At 31.1% G+C, this 15,754-nt stretch overlaps 1 protein-coding gene across 1 annotated transcript; it reads right to left on the bottom strand.

Annotated features, from left to right (window-relative positions):
- Positions 1-332: 332 nt before the first annotated feature.
- On the bottom strand, positions 333-15,173 carry dimm (basic helix-loop-helix family member dimmed). Its single transcript, XM_085198252.1, has 5 exons — positions 14,627-15,173; positions 4,604-4,747; positions 2,909-3,132; positions 2,298-2,437; positions 333-1,652 (listed from the first exon to the last, which is right to left on the bottom strand). The coding sequence occupies exons 2-5, from the start codon at positions 4,737-4,739 to the stop codon at positions 1,526-1,528; spliced, it is 627 nt and encodes a 208-aa protein (XP_085054378.1). The 5' UTR covers positions 4,740-4,747; positions 14,627-15,173; the 3' UTR covers positions 333-1,525.
- Between the last annotated feature and the right edge of the window lie 581 nt (positions 15,174-15,754).

The following is a 15,754-nucleotide window of genomic DNA, read 5'->3' as shown; positions in this document are numbered from 1 at the left end:
TATTATAATAATTACATCAGATATAAAATTAATAAATACAGATTTAAAATTATTTATAACTACCGGCCCGCCCGCTACATGATTATTAATTTAATAAACAGAATTGACTGACAGTCAAATGTCGAATCCAATATCGAAATCGAATCCAAAATAATTGTTCGAATAAATGAATCGAATATCGAATCGAAAATAATTATTATAGCACCTATAATAAATATTATAGGTCGGTACATGTATGACAATGGCACCTTGTTAATTCTTACAGTCACTTCAATAGGTGGTTGGAAGGAGATTTATAGGTGATTTAAGGATAAAGGTAATAATATATCTTGTTTCTTCTGCACATAAATTTTATTATAATATAATTCATCATTTCGGTACATTCGCCGAGTCGTACTTAAAATATAGATCAAGACATCTAAAGATCTTAATATAAATCTAAATCACAATGTCTATTACAATATATTAATTAGGTATATGTCTACATGTACAATTAGACGAAATGCGATTTACATATTTAAATATTTGAACTTAAAATACATTTATCGGTAACTTTAAGCTGAGATTACATTATTACAATTAAATAATACAAACAGTATACATATATTGTAAAATCGTCAGATAAAAATCTTTAAATAACGACCTAAAAATTAAATATATTTTTTAATTTGACTCATAACAGTTTCAATATGATTTAAATAAACAAGCATATAAAAAATAATGGCAATAATAAATATAATAAGTAAAATTTCTATTCTCATAAAAAAAATTGACAGTATATCAGTATTATGATAACGAAATGCATGTGCATAACGAAGTGCATATAGGTAATATCTAATTGGCACCTCGGGAGATTTCCCTTACCAGGATCTTTACTGAATTGGTAGATATAATCAACACGCCTTCAAAATATGGCGTACATTTGTAGTTATGTATAATTATCTTTAAAAAAATGAAAACTTTTGTTGCGCACCATATATTACGTAAAAATACTTTCTTAACTAATAGGTAATTAGCGCGATATTTAGAAATGCATAATGTCATTCACATTATTATATCGTCCTTCTGTTTTAGTTTGGCAGGATACAATTTAACATTAATAGAAAAAAATAAATTCGTTTAAAAATCAACACAATTAAATCTAAACATATTTAGAAAACATAAAAATAAATGTTTTCAACGAATCAACTTTTTTAATATTTAAGTGTTATATTTCCAGTTTTGGTATCACAGGTACAACAGTTACCAATTTTTTTATTTTAGTAAGTATATTTTTTTCTTATATTTTAAGTAGCATCATAAGTTTTAAAGTCATAAATAATGGTGTCATGCAAGTATATCTTCGACTAGGTAATAGGCATGTTTGTTCTCGATGTCCATAAATTGCCAGATAATCGTAGGGGGAACATACGAAATATTTAGAATTAATACTATATTGTATTAATGCTAAATACTCATGCTGAACTAATACTCTTGCAGTTCATGTCCATGCTAGTAGATAGGCCGTTATTTAGCTGGAAGATGGTCAAAGGCACTCTCCTGGAACTGGTGATGGATCTTCTCTGTCGAGGTCGTTTGGCAAGTTATTGTTTTGCTCTTGATCTCTGCTTAAAACGAACACCGGTTCCACATTTTCATCATCGCTGTTGAATCTGTTAACAAATATAATGTGTCATATACTAACTTATCTATATATATAAAATCGAAAGGTCACTCACTCATCACGAAATCTCAGAAACTACATGTGCTAGGAATCTGAAATTTTGCATAGGAGTTACTTATAGGACGTAGGTGCTCGCTAAGACGGGAATTTTCAATATTCGACTTCTAAGGGGTTGTTTTTGGGGTCGAAAGTTTGTATGAAATTTCGTTACTACAAATGCTAGGAGTCTCAAATTTTGCATAGACGTCACTAGGACGTAGTCATGGAGACAGAAATTAATAATAACATAGTTCACGCGGGTGAAACCGCGAGGGGGCCGCTAGTGTAATATATTTTTGAAACCGTCGTGGTGCAGGGTTACAAGCGTATGACTGTAAAACGCGACGGTTGTGATTTCGATTCGCCACTCGGGGGAATTAATTATTATTTATCAAAATGTTCATTTCGCTCTAGGAAGGAGCGGTGTTGAGTTCCGTCACTCAACTCGCAATGCCTCAAAGATTCATCGGAAGATGGGGAACAGCGTGTCTTAACACTAGGTTCCCTTTGTTTACCCTGCTATACACGGGTAAGAATAAGGGATTTTTAAAAAAATAAATATCATAGGTATTTATAACTCATATAAATAACTTACTGGTAACGAGGAACTTCTCCCCTCATTGTGCATATAGCATTGGTAAGGGCTTTCACATAATTTTTGGCGAGTGTCAACGTTTCTATCTTTGACAAGCTTCGGTTATCTTTTTTAACGTGAGGAATTACACGGCGGAGATCCTGAAAATAGATAGAAACTATCTAAATATAGTCTTATTGCCTTTTCGGTTTTAATAAAAAATGTGAATATTCCATAGAAGGGTACAGAGTGACTGTAAACGCGACTGGTTGTGGGTTTGATTCCAACACGACGAAATTAAATATTTAATACTATATTTTTTTTGTTCTGGTATCGAGGCAGAGCGCGGCGTTGAGTTCAGTCACTCAACACGCTATGTCTTAACACTAGGCTCCTTCTGCCAACCCTGCTATAGCGTGAAGCTATATAAGAAATCTAAATATTCCATTAGATAATAAAAAAGAAAATAACGATTACTTTTCTGTTTAACTTTATTATTTTATTAAATATTTAGGTAGGTTCCATATTATAAACATATTACATTAATAACTAATAAATCAACACAAAATTACTGTATAATTAAATTAATAAAACTAGTTAATTCTAGCTAATCTTACAAATTATACAATTACCTCGAACGCACGATTTAGTGAGTGCATCCGCATACGTTCCCGTTCATTACTTTCCAATCTGCGCAAGTTACGTTCTCGAGCTGATATTCCACATCGGCGTCGTCGACCGGGCCCACTGGAGCCACTCGTGGTGCCTGAGGAAGAGGAACTGGCTGGGGTTCTTCTGGGCCGGCAGACTCGCCTTGGTATTTGCTCGTCACTGCCACTTCCACTGTCGTAGAAATCTAGAACATTGATTTTAATGAAAATAAAAGTGTTAGGTGAAAGTTGGTTAGCCGAACATGCTTCTCTATAATAAACTTTTCATAGTAATGATTCAGTAAGTACAATTGATGTAAATTATATATTACGGGTACTTAATTTGTAGGGGTAAATTGGGGGTTTTTTTTAAAGAACTAGTTCATAATATTAAGATGATAAAATCATAATTATATATTTTTTGTACTATTTATTTAGAATTTACATAATATTTAGAAACAATAAGAGAACAGGTTAATAATTCTTTATTTTCTCAAAATCAATAAATTTTGAGGTTTTAAAAAAAGATTGATAAAATTAATATAGTTAACCTTGAAATCTCGTGGACAAATGAAAATAAATTAGGTAAAACATATATATTAACATTTATTTTTTACCACCGTATCTATAATATGCGGGGGCCAGTATGTATTGGTAAAAATGATGGCAATTGTAGTAAGGTTTACTTAGCGTAGGTGGTATTTAGTATAACAGCAATTGATATCACAATCGACGTTGTACGTCACTGATTACGTTAAACAAAAGCGTTCGAAAAAATATCGATCAAAGATAAGTTCCTGGTGCTCAAATGTGATAAGTATTACTTGTCTTGTCTACCCATCGGAAACATCTCTATATAGGTAATTAACAAAAGTACTTATTTATTAAGTAATTCCGTCCAATTGGAGCTAACAACTATAATTTAGCAGGGTAGGCAGAGGGAGCTTCCACATTTTCCACCGAATTCTGTAGTCATTGCATGTCGAGTGACGGAACTTAACGCCGCTTCGAAACCAGACCAAAAAATGAAAATATTAAATATTTTATTTTCTCAAGTGGGAATCGAACCCACAACTAATAGCACTAATAGTCACACGTTTGTGCCCCTGCGACACGACAGGCCTCAATAAACCAAATTATTTTCATCAACGTTCCCTATACGAAATTGAACTATTATTACTTAATATTAATTAAACATTTTAGTAATATATTAATTACCAAAGTAAACTATTATTACTTTATATTAATTAAACATTTTAGTAATAAATAGTATTTGATACTGCAGTGACAGTTGCCGAACGTTGCAATTGACCTGACAAACTTGATAGTTACGTGACGCGGCCGCACGCTTGATAAAGTATTTGCGTAAGAGACTAATCGATTTTAACACGCCGCTACGGGTGATTTTCGTAACAACCTTATCAATCTCGTCGTTTGCATCGATAATATACTTATACACAATATCGGAGAGCGGAGAGAATAGACTTATACACAATGCTTTTCGAATAGTTATGGTGGAACAGAAAAGAGATGTCACAGAAAAGACATGTCATAAAGGGGCTCCCTTTCTCATTTGATACTGTATCCCGAAGCAGTAATCCATCCGCCTGAGTGGCCATAGAACCTATAACCCTCTCGTTACAGTCACACCCTTGTGCCGCACCACATTAAACTTACCACCAGCTTGTTCTATCTTAATGTCGGTTTCTTGCTTGTTGTCAAAGTATTCTGAAGCGTCATCTTCATAGTATATCATTTGTTCTGGTGACGCTGCTTCTGACCCAGCACCTTCTGCACTGGCCCATTGAGGCATTTTCTCACCTGAAAAAATTGTTATAAGATCAATTTTATATAAATCCCTTTTAATATTGAATTAATTGAATAATTTTAGTAGTAATTGTAAATGAAAGTTTTAGAACTGGGAAAAATAAATCTCTAAATTAAATGTTAACTTTATAGTTCTAAAAACAGGTTAAGTGCGAGTCGGCCTGGCCTCCGAGGCTTCCGTACCAATTTCATAAGTGTAGGTGAAAAGGAAGCTTATAAGAGTTGACAAATTTAAGTTTTGTCAAGCACTCGTTTTTATGAAATTATCTACAAATATAAGTTGGCAATCATTTTTCTTATGAAATACTTATTAATTTAATTTTTTCAGATTTTTTTATTTTATTTGTATTGTAAGTTATAACATCGTGCCAAATTTCATAAATGTAGGTCCACAGGAGTCAGCAAGTACCCTACAGGTTTTGATTCGGCGATTTTCATACAAAATGCAGCAGAATCTATTGTTTCAGTTATTTTTTTCTGTGCTTCAAGAGATCTTAAATTTGAATATTTGATATTAATTTCGAAACCGACACACACACGAAAATGGTCATGATAGATGGACAGACAGACAGACAAAGAGATCCTATAAGGGTTCCGTGCTTACCTTTTAAGGCACGGAACCCTAATAGCGGGAACTGTCATCCAATAAATCAACTATCAAATAATATTTTATTGTAAACGTGTATATAAATAACCATACAACTGTTGCCAACGCTACCTTTACAATGTTCTCTTCATGGTATAATTTATATTATACGAATATTGATTAAATGTTGAATTCATTTGACGGCCGTGTCCAGCAATCAACGGCAAGTGTATAAACATGTTCACAGTTTTAATGTTTACGATAAGAAAGTTATTTTTAAAGAAATTGTGAACATTATTATTGTCGATAAAAGTTACTTATTACATATAGTTATGTCAGAATTGCATCGTTGGTTAGAGCGAAGCGTTATCAGTTTGTCAGTATAAAAAACATGCGGGTGATAGGTAACTATTAATTATACGATTTTTACACGTGTTTAGCTTCATATTTATATAAATAAAAATTCTTAGGAAGGCAGAGGGAACCTAGTGTTAGAGGGAACCGTTGTGCCTCGAAAATTAATTATCAAAAATTGCAATTTGATTAATCTACTTTTAAAAGTAGGTGTTAATATCGCCATATCGTTGTTATGAACACATTGTTGAACAGGCATTGTTATATTATAGCCAATTATACCAAGCCTTTACATAAGTTGTAGCCAATGAGTTATTCTCTTATCCCATTCAGTAGTTTTTGCGTGAAAGTGAAACAAACGTCAAATATTCATCCTCGCAAACTTTCACAGTTATAATATTAGTGTACATCTCAAAAATACTATTTAGTTTTGCTGTAATTGTCTGTAAATTATATTATTTTAAATTAATAAAAACAAATATTTACATTGTAATTTAGTTTTCATGAGATGTTTTGTCTTATAAAATAAATGTCTTTATTAAAATTGTATAAATGTGACAAGCAGAAAGCTTTTTTTAAAAAATACGTACAGAACATGTGAAGAATACATTTTTTTCAGCCTCACGCTGTATCCTGCACATTGCATCTTAGGCAGTGGGAACTTAGGAACCTAGTGTTATAACACTCCGTTCCCATCACTAGATACTTCTCTTTACCAGATCGAGGAAATAACAATATTAATTATCGCAAATCCTCGTATGAAAATAGAACCCACACTCACAACCTATGCGTTTATAAACGCACGCATTTGCCTTGCGTCACGTTGATATACACACAAAACCCACCATTACAAAAACAACGCACTAACAAAAAGTTATTAACTTCCCATTTATTCAAGAAAGCGCTATCAAAAAAGATACATCCCACACAAGTTCCAACTTCTAATCAAATCCATTATCTATTCAGCTTTTCCACTGTCAGAGCAGTTTAGCATTGTTTAATCTTTATTTCTTTTTAAGCTCCCCGTGTCAGTTAGTCTGTATTAGTATGAGAGCGAGGGCGGGGCGGTCGCCAGGCGACGGGCGGCGTCCCTCCGGCGCCGGCTACAAATGACATTAGCACCCATCAGTGTGGACTAGTGACGTTGGTTACCAGAACAGACGCTGGCGGTTGTTATTTTTTTCTTCTACATTTTCTATATTAGCTACTGTTTTGTGGATGAACTTGTTGCTTTGATATGGAAATAGAATAAATCGTCGGCCCAGCTCGATTTTGTTTTTTTTTTTTACACCTTCGGGTAGTACACAATGAAAATGGATTAAGCTACTAGTTTTACACTATAAGCTGACGATATGTGTTATTTTAATGTTTTCCAGCGCAGTACCCGTTTTACTTTTGTTTTTATTGACTTTTTCATTAATAAACATAGTGTTTCAAAACAGAGGGCTTATTAACTTATCCCTGGCGGGGTAGTCAGAGAGAAATGAGCGCCAAACGCTACGGTCAGGCTTATTTACATATCCATTTAATATTTAAAAGTAATGCCAGGAATATCGTAAAAAACTAAATTATGTGCCAGAGGCACTAGCGTGTGACTGTAAAAGCAACAGATTGTGAGTTCGAATTCCACTCGAGGTAATGAAATATTTTATATCTTAATTTTTTTCGCTTTAGTGTCAAGGCAAAGAGCGCTTTTAAGGTCTGCCACTAAACACGTAATGTCTCTAGAAATTGGCGGAAAGTGAAAATCAGAGTGTGTTAACACACTCTCTCTGCTTATCCTGATACATTGGGAATACAGCGTGAAGCTGAAAAAATATATATAATAATTTTGTGGTATCAGGTATATATCAATATCATATAAATATATGACGTAAATACACTGAAAACAAAACAAATGAGACAAATACACTGAAAACAAAACAATATCATTGTAGCGAGAATATAGCATTTCAGTAAAGTAGCGTCTACGTCCTACGTCCGTCACCTCAAATGCCACGTTGCAATTGTTCTACGTCATATGTGCTACGTCGCTACAAAAATATATAGTTTGACAAATCGAGCAAAGAAATACTACGAAAAAAAAGATTCCAACGAATTGAGAACCTCCTTTTTCTTGAAAGTCGGTTAAAAATATATAATTTTTAAATATTGGGTATGTTCGATGATTATTATTAGGAATTAGATTTTTTTGTTTAAGAAATTTTTGTTTCACTTTCTTTAAAAAATTCGTCGACACGTAAAGTAAAGTGATGTTTTTCCTATTTAGTTGGGTAGAAGAGAATGGAGAACATGCATATGTTCGTATTTTAACTTTAAATAGTAATTGGTTATGGGCACAAAAAATATATTTATCTATTTTATAACTTGTTTTAGATTTGTTAAGGGAAAAATATCTATTTCAGGCATTTAATAAACATATATCATAGCGCTTGCGAGATTTCTCAAATTTCAATATTATAAATTCCATAGCATCATTTAATACTAGACTAGTAACTAGAGAGTGGGTGACGACGCATTTAATACCAAAATCTACAAACATAGAACGTATAAAAGCAAATATAATCACTATATTAGTATAAAATCTGATATAATCAAAATAACTTATTAGAAAAATAATTCAAAAATACTTTTTAAAAGTAAAATTGATTATTAAAATTAAAAAAAATCGGTTTAAATATCTATCAATTAATATAAAAAAAGATAGGAATAAATAAAACTCTCTCTTAACGAGTGCATGTAACAGATACACTATTTAAATTATTCATTGGATAAATTTGTATTCTGTGTAGCGCAGGCCGTATTTTTAGACAGGTCGAGTGCGTAAGTCGTAATATAAATATAATAAGGGAAATTTTCTTTGTTTTTTATTTTTCGCGTCACGATGTATCCTCCACACTGTAGTGTAGGCAGAGGGAACCTAGTGTTAAGACACTCACTTCCCCATTTTCCGCTAAATTCTGGAGGCATTGCGTGTTGAATGGCAGAAGAACTCAATGTCATGCTTTTCCTCGGTACCAGAGGGAAGAAATTAATTATATATTAAATATTTCATTTCCTTGAGTGGGAATCGAATCCACAATCTGTTGCGCTTAAGTCAGTCAGTCGCTTAAGGCTGCACGTAAGGGAAAGGAAGATTATAAGGGAAAATGTTGCAGCTACTTTAAAAACAATAAATGTAAAAAAGTTAAATTTATTGAACATAATCTTTTATTATCTCTAAAGCTATTTTTATATTGTTATTTTTATCTTAACAAGAAATAATTATTAAACGAAGTCTGTACAATATCTACAGTAATGATAATTTTCAACGAAGCTGAATCTACTTTCACTTTTCATTTCATAGTTATTAGTTGGTTGTGAGGAAATAAAATATTACGTATAAAATATATTTTCTCGTTTGAATTTAGGTTTTCTACTTTATAAAGCGTATAGAACTACGATAAGAATGTTTTTTTAAAAATAATTCTCGGTTTGGAATCTGTCATTTATTAAGATATTTTTTTAAAAATTTTTAATATTATATTAATTTTTAAATAGATAAAGATAATTTATTGTATTATTTTGTTAAAGCTATATATAATATAACAGAATTATGTACTTGTATATAAGACAAATGATAAAAAGAATATGCGTCATTCTTAAATAACCACTTGTATCAATATTATAAGAATAAAATTAATATTTTTTTTATTTGCTGCATTGTTGTGCGTGAGGCCAGTCGTGGCACAGGGACACCAGCGTGTGACTGTAACCTCAACAGCTTGTGAGTTCGATTCCCACTCGAGAAATAAAATATTTATTATTTTCATTTCTTCGCTCTAATTCATTCAATAAAATGTCAATATTATTATAAGTTTCATTATATTTGAACTTAAATTTCGCTTACGATTAATTTAACAATTTAAAGGGTACCAGACTTATAATATTAATACTTAATTACATATCGAACTCGTTTATAATGATTACATAAATTCAAACAGCAAGTATAAGAGCGCGTTCAATAGTTGACATTTGTGTGACATTTAGCGGACAATCAGTGAGGCCAGCATCTAGTTTCAACATGTTGAGACCTAAGATTTTCCAAAAAAAATAATATTTTTAAGAATGTAAAAAACTAAAAAAAAATACGCAAGCTCCTTCTCTCCTTCTCCTTGAAATAAAATAACCGAGTTTAGGTCAGAAAACGTATTAAATTTCATATTTTGGATAATTTTTTCTGCGCAATTAAAACAGCCTCGTGGCAGACGACCTTCAATCACCTCACGCTTTCGCCTACCACCACCGTTAGCCACTCATATCTATAATATTGTTACTATACTACAAGAATTGCATAATATAGTTCTTTGTATTTGTTGTTCTTATCTTACATGCGGTCCTCGTGTAGACCTTCACATTAACATGAGATTTTACGCTTTCGTTAAACTCGTTTAACGGCGTTGGAATGGCAAAAGTTGTTTATTTATTACCAACTTTAATTTGTTATTCTATATCCGTTATGTTTTAAGCAAAGTGTAATTATGTATTAAATCTACGTATTCTGTAGTAAATATTTTTAAAGTTAATAAATATTAAGGAATCTCGTGTTGAGTAGTGGATCTCAACGGCGCTATTAAATATTACTATAGTATAAAAAATTTCATAATGATTTTGTATAGGTGTTAAGAATTTGCGACTAAATTACAGGGCCGAATTTAGTTCGGTTTACATTTTTCACATAATAGATCAAATTTTCAACATTCGCCTGTTGAATATATTAGATTTTTATGATAATATGATGACGTTAAATTACTTTTATTATATAAATAATAAGCTCTATATACCTATTAAAAGCTCCCTCATGTACGTCGACGATGAAGCTTAGCTGTGAATATAAAATAAATAGGTGTTTATTGTATCTTTCTATCTATTATTTTTTATCCTTTATATATATGGCATCAAAGCAACTCTATAAATCTTTTAAAATGAAAAAAATAATGATATGTTTAGCAAGGAAATAGACTTACAAACAAGATGTTTTATCCTTTCACGTGCCAGTGTTACAACATAACTGCAATATATTATTCATGGATCAAGTATTTCCTAATTCGACTGATTGAAACACGTATGTACCTATAATATTCTATTAAGAGCCTCAGCTACTGTCTTAAACCCCCTTTTTTTAATACTACCGTCCTTGTCTTATGCGGGACAGCAACGGTTCCTATTTAATCTAAAAGAATACATAAGACTACAGTACGGTTAACAAGTAGAGTCTGCCCTGTATGTAAGATAAATATGTTTTTCACCACACCTGACTATAATATCAAGTAAAGAAGGAAAACGTAATGAATGGTAAAATGCAGCGTTAAAAACACTCTGAGAAGAATTTTTATGTGCAAGTAATATGCATGGCGTGCAATTATAGGTCCGAAGCTCAACTATGACGTAAACAACATTAACACCAAAAAAGGTTGACAAGGATAATTTTGAAGCAGACTCTCAGACTACATAATTATAAACGAAGTCATTCCATCCATGGTAAAATGTAAAAAATTGCAGTATTATAGAAACGTTTAAAAATTATATCCCAAATTATTGCTCAAAATCAAAACGTGCTCAAATCACATTTTTTTTAATAATAAAAATAATTAACTAAAAGTTTTTATTATAAAGCTTATAAATAATAATTAAAAAATTAATTAAATTCCACGATTAGCAAGATAATTGTTAAAAAAATATATTTAAAATAATAATAACATTTCTTTTAATTTGAAATATTTGAAATATTTTTAATCTATACTAAACGTCAATACGTGACATAATTCGTCTATTTCGCGCGTTCGCATCACTACCGTATGTGCTCTAAAAATTAAAGTAAGAGAATCAATGTAATTAATTACACGAAGAGCACGCAACACGCTTCACACAATACGTAACAGAATCAGCTGATCAAATATGGAACAATCGAAGTAAATTATATTCTTTTACTTAAATTTATGTATTTTTCTTTATTTCAATTGAATATTTATATTGTTGACCTTCATTATTGTTAACATATTTGTTCATATATGTGAATTGTAATAATGTCAAATGATATTATAAAATGCATTGTATAAAAAGTATTGTTATCTAATAATATTATTTTATTATATTACTTAAGATATTTTTATTTTATTTTTACAAATTTATTTTATAAAATCTATTTTATATCTATCTATTTTTTCTATGTATCTATTTTTTATTTAGACTTGACGTTATATTTATAACAAAAGAATATATTCTATCTAAATGACATTTACTAAGCTATATATTTATTATTTCAATCAGTAATAAAAAGATCGTGACAGTATTATTATATAATTTCTAATGTTTAACTTATAACGCCATGTTACTTTTATGATAAACACGTTCGTACTCGAAATTGTGAAACATTAAAATAAAAAATATATATATCTACGACTATTTAATTAAAAATTTATACTAATAATGCTTTTTTCTTTTATCTACTGTTATCTTATTTTCGCAAGTAATGTTGTTCTTAATTAAATCAACATAAGTTTTTTTTTCTGGTAATAGATTATAGAAAAATAAAATAAGCAAAATAAAAAATACGTATAAAGCCTATTAAGAGTTCTATAAATAAGATCTAAGTTGCGCAACTTCTTTTTCTATGTAATAAAAATAATGTTCTGAACAAAAGTAGGTATATCTTTTCACTTTCTACTAATCACAGTCTTAATATGAATAAGATGTTAGATGACGGCCTGGTGAATGCCTTTAATTTATTATTTAACATTTTACACCGTTGCAATATCTTTTCTTCAGCTTCACGCTGTGTCCCTCACGTGGCAGGAGAGGCAGAAGGAGCCTAGTGTTAGGATACTCCGTTCTCGTCTCGTCTCGTCTGGCACTTTACGTTAAGTCGTAATGTCTGGCATTTTGCGTTAAGAGACGCTAGCGCCACATTTTTATTACCAGAGCGAGGTAAGGGAAGAAAATCATCCCCCCCAAGTATGAATTGAACCCATAACTATCTTATTTTCATATTATCAAAGGGGCTTTGATTTTACTTTTAAACTGATCTTTTTATGTAAAGGTTTCTTATATATTTTTTTCAGGCTTAACTTTCTGTTGCTAAAAAATCTGGAGTGGACACAGTAACGCACTCCTCCCAACGCCCATGACTAGGAATAGTTTCATCACAATCAACAAGTCAACAACAATATTGGCAAGTTATGCTTAACTTAACTTTAGACACCTATTCTTAGTAAACATTAACATTACTACTAGAGCGAAGTTCCGGGAAAATTAAATTTTAATTTTCCCTAAATAACCAGCTAACAAAAACTTCAAAGATAATTAGTTTTTCACAAGTCTCAAGTAAGGAGAAGTAGCGGTGAAATAGTCGACGGTTTTTGATGAACGCTTGTATGTCAATTTTAGCTCCGTTGAAAGTGAATGTAGGAATGGTTTGTCTTTCGCAAGTAATTGTGTACTACTTTTAGAATTATGTTCTATTTTCACTGTATACAATTTAATATTAGTATAATTATATTATTCACAGGATTTCTTTTCCAATAACTTTTCATATTTTTGTCTATTATATTTGAATCAAAAAAATATTAAATAGTACTTTTGACATATAAGCTACCAATGGTATAACGACACATGCCTTTCCAAAGTGTGAACACGTTCACAAAATACCTTTTCTAGTGAAGGCTGTTTTGACATGATTCGTATTTGTTTTATTTGGATAATTAATACGTTTCCTCAATACCTCTTTATCTCTTCCTTTATTACTGTAGATATCTATACAGCTTTAAACTTGTATTTAATTCTATATAGATTTCTTTACTTATCGTGCTACTCGATAAAAGGTAATAACAATTTATCATATGTAAAATATATAACGTTTTAGATAAAAAGGTAAACAATTATATTTTATCAATGTATTGAAAAGTTGTTTTGCCTTTTAATACAATTCTGACACTGTTTTGTATTGTCTAACGCTTTTTATAAGAACGTAGAGCAAAAATTTATTATCAATATCAATAAAAAAATATGTTATAATTTTTAAATGAATAAAGTAATTAATTTACAAAATATAAATAATTGTACAAATCGACTTACGTAAAGTTTGTAACGCAAGTAAAATGAAAACATAGATGTTACGTGCTCTACCTAGAGGTTTTTTAACATTTATTTTCTTTTATATTAAATATTGACCATGGATTTAAATTGATTTATGACAACCTTTAAAATCTATCGATAATACATATACCTACTGTACGTTATCGCAAATAATTTACTGGTTTAAAATTGCCACAATTATTTATTTATTATTTTTTTCATCTAAAACAAAGAAAAAGAAACTTACGTAGCTTTATTTGACAATGCGAAATAATATCTAAATAAATTAGAACTAGAAATAACGTGTAAAAGTAATGTTTTAGCTACGCTTGTTTTAACTAAAGAAGTTTTCTATGGATTCTTAGGTCATCATTATACAATATGAAAAAACAGTTATTAACATACATAGATACTATATCACAACAAACGTAAAAAAAAATCTTTCATGAAGTGCACACACACTCTGACACACACATATTTTTGCTTTTATCCTAATAAATATTACAGTTTATTTTGTTTAACTTTTACAAATTCCTTTTCAATGAATAGTTTGTGAAAGTGTATATTTTAGACAATACCTAAGTTTTGCCTTGCACGATATTTTAAAACATTCCCTACACTAATACCTTTTGTTGATAATTTTATAAATATTTTGAAAATATATTTAAATATAGATTATTTTAAGCGTAAATAGATGTTACAAATAAATATTTATTTGTCAATATCTATCCGTGTAATCCAACAAAGAATTCGCCTTTCACTTAGCATTCAGAATTGACACGTAGGTAAAATTTTATGTCCGACACGGGATCCGAACTTACCTTAATTTTGCTTCGTAGTGCCAGAACGTAGCACCAATACAATTTCACTGAGTTATCATAGTCCAAGCAAACAAGTGGTTATCATCGAAAGTGACAGTTTCCGCGTAGGTACTGGTCCGCGGCGAGATGGGAAATAGTAAACGTGTCGGTAATAAAGGCGTGCGGCACAGGCAGGCACTCGCGGCGGCCTCTCGACTCGTATTGGAGTAGAGTCGTGATGGAAACGCGGCCACCGAGCGAGTGAAGCTCAGAGGCGACTTGCGCGAGCCTCCTTACGTCAGCAACAACCCTTAACACGATTCACCCCGTCTCTCTTATCTGTATTTATAAACCGCTCTCAAGTCTGATGACGAACTTGAGATGGCGTTTTAATTCATAAGTAATATATCTGATAACGATAACGGTAACGTATCTCAAGAGCGATTTCAGTTTTGAGTATCTAAGATGGAAAACGGCATTTCAAGATCGATCTCAGTTTTGAAAGCGATTTATAAATACGGACCTAAATATATATCTAGTGCGGGAAACACATTTGACGTGTTCCTAGTTCTAACGACGTGATTATACTAATTGAAATATAATGTATTAATTATAATTAACCAATTGCCGCCACTCATTAACTTTAACTGTAATTAATTTATAACAGTAACTTCACTTCACTACATATGTGGGACTATAGCAATAAGAAAATTAACCAAGCAACGTATATTGATTTTGTTTTCAAGGTTGCAATGTAGGTATATACTATTTAGATAAAAATACACAGAATGCCGATATCATTTTAACGATCAGCTTTGCACTTAATGTTGCTAATAAATAGTATAGTTTTTTTATATATTAAAAAAAAATTGAGGCCAGGGGCACAAGTGTGTGACTGTAAACGTGACAGGTTGTGGGTTCAATTGCAACTCGAGGAATTGGAATATTTAATATTTTTATTTAATCGCTGTGGCGACGAGGCGACGTTAAGTTCCGCCGCTCAACACGCAATGCCACCGAAATTTGGCGAAAAATGGGAACCGGAAGTAACTTAACTTAAGGTTCCTTCTGTTTACCCTGATGCATGCTAATAGAAATGTTAATATGTAAACTTACTCTTAAATGAAAAGAAATGAACTCTTATCTACA

The sequence above is a fragment of the Heliconius melpomene genome, chromosome 15 (genome assembly GCF_056956725.1).
Source record: "Heliconius melpomene rosina isolate 202511_hmr_F chromosome 15, ASM5695672v1, whole genome shotgun sequence".
Taxonomy (NCBI): domain Eukaryota; kingdom Metazoa; phylum Arthropoda; class Insecta; order Lepidoptera; family Nymphalidae; genus Heliconius; species Heliconius melpomene.
Note: the sequence above shows the minus strand (reverse complement) of the source record. Positions and strands in the feature narration are given on the sequence as shown.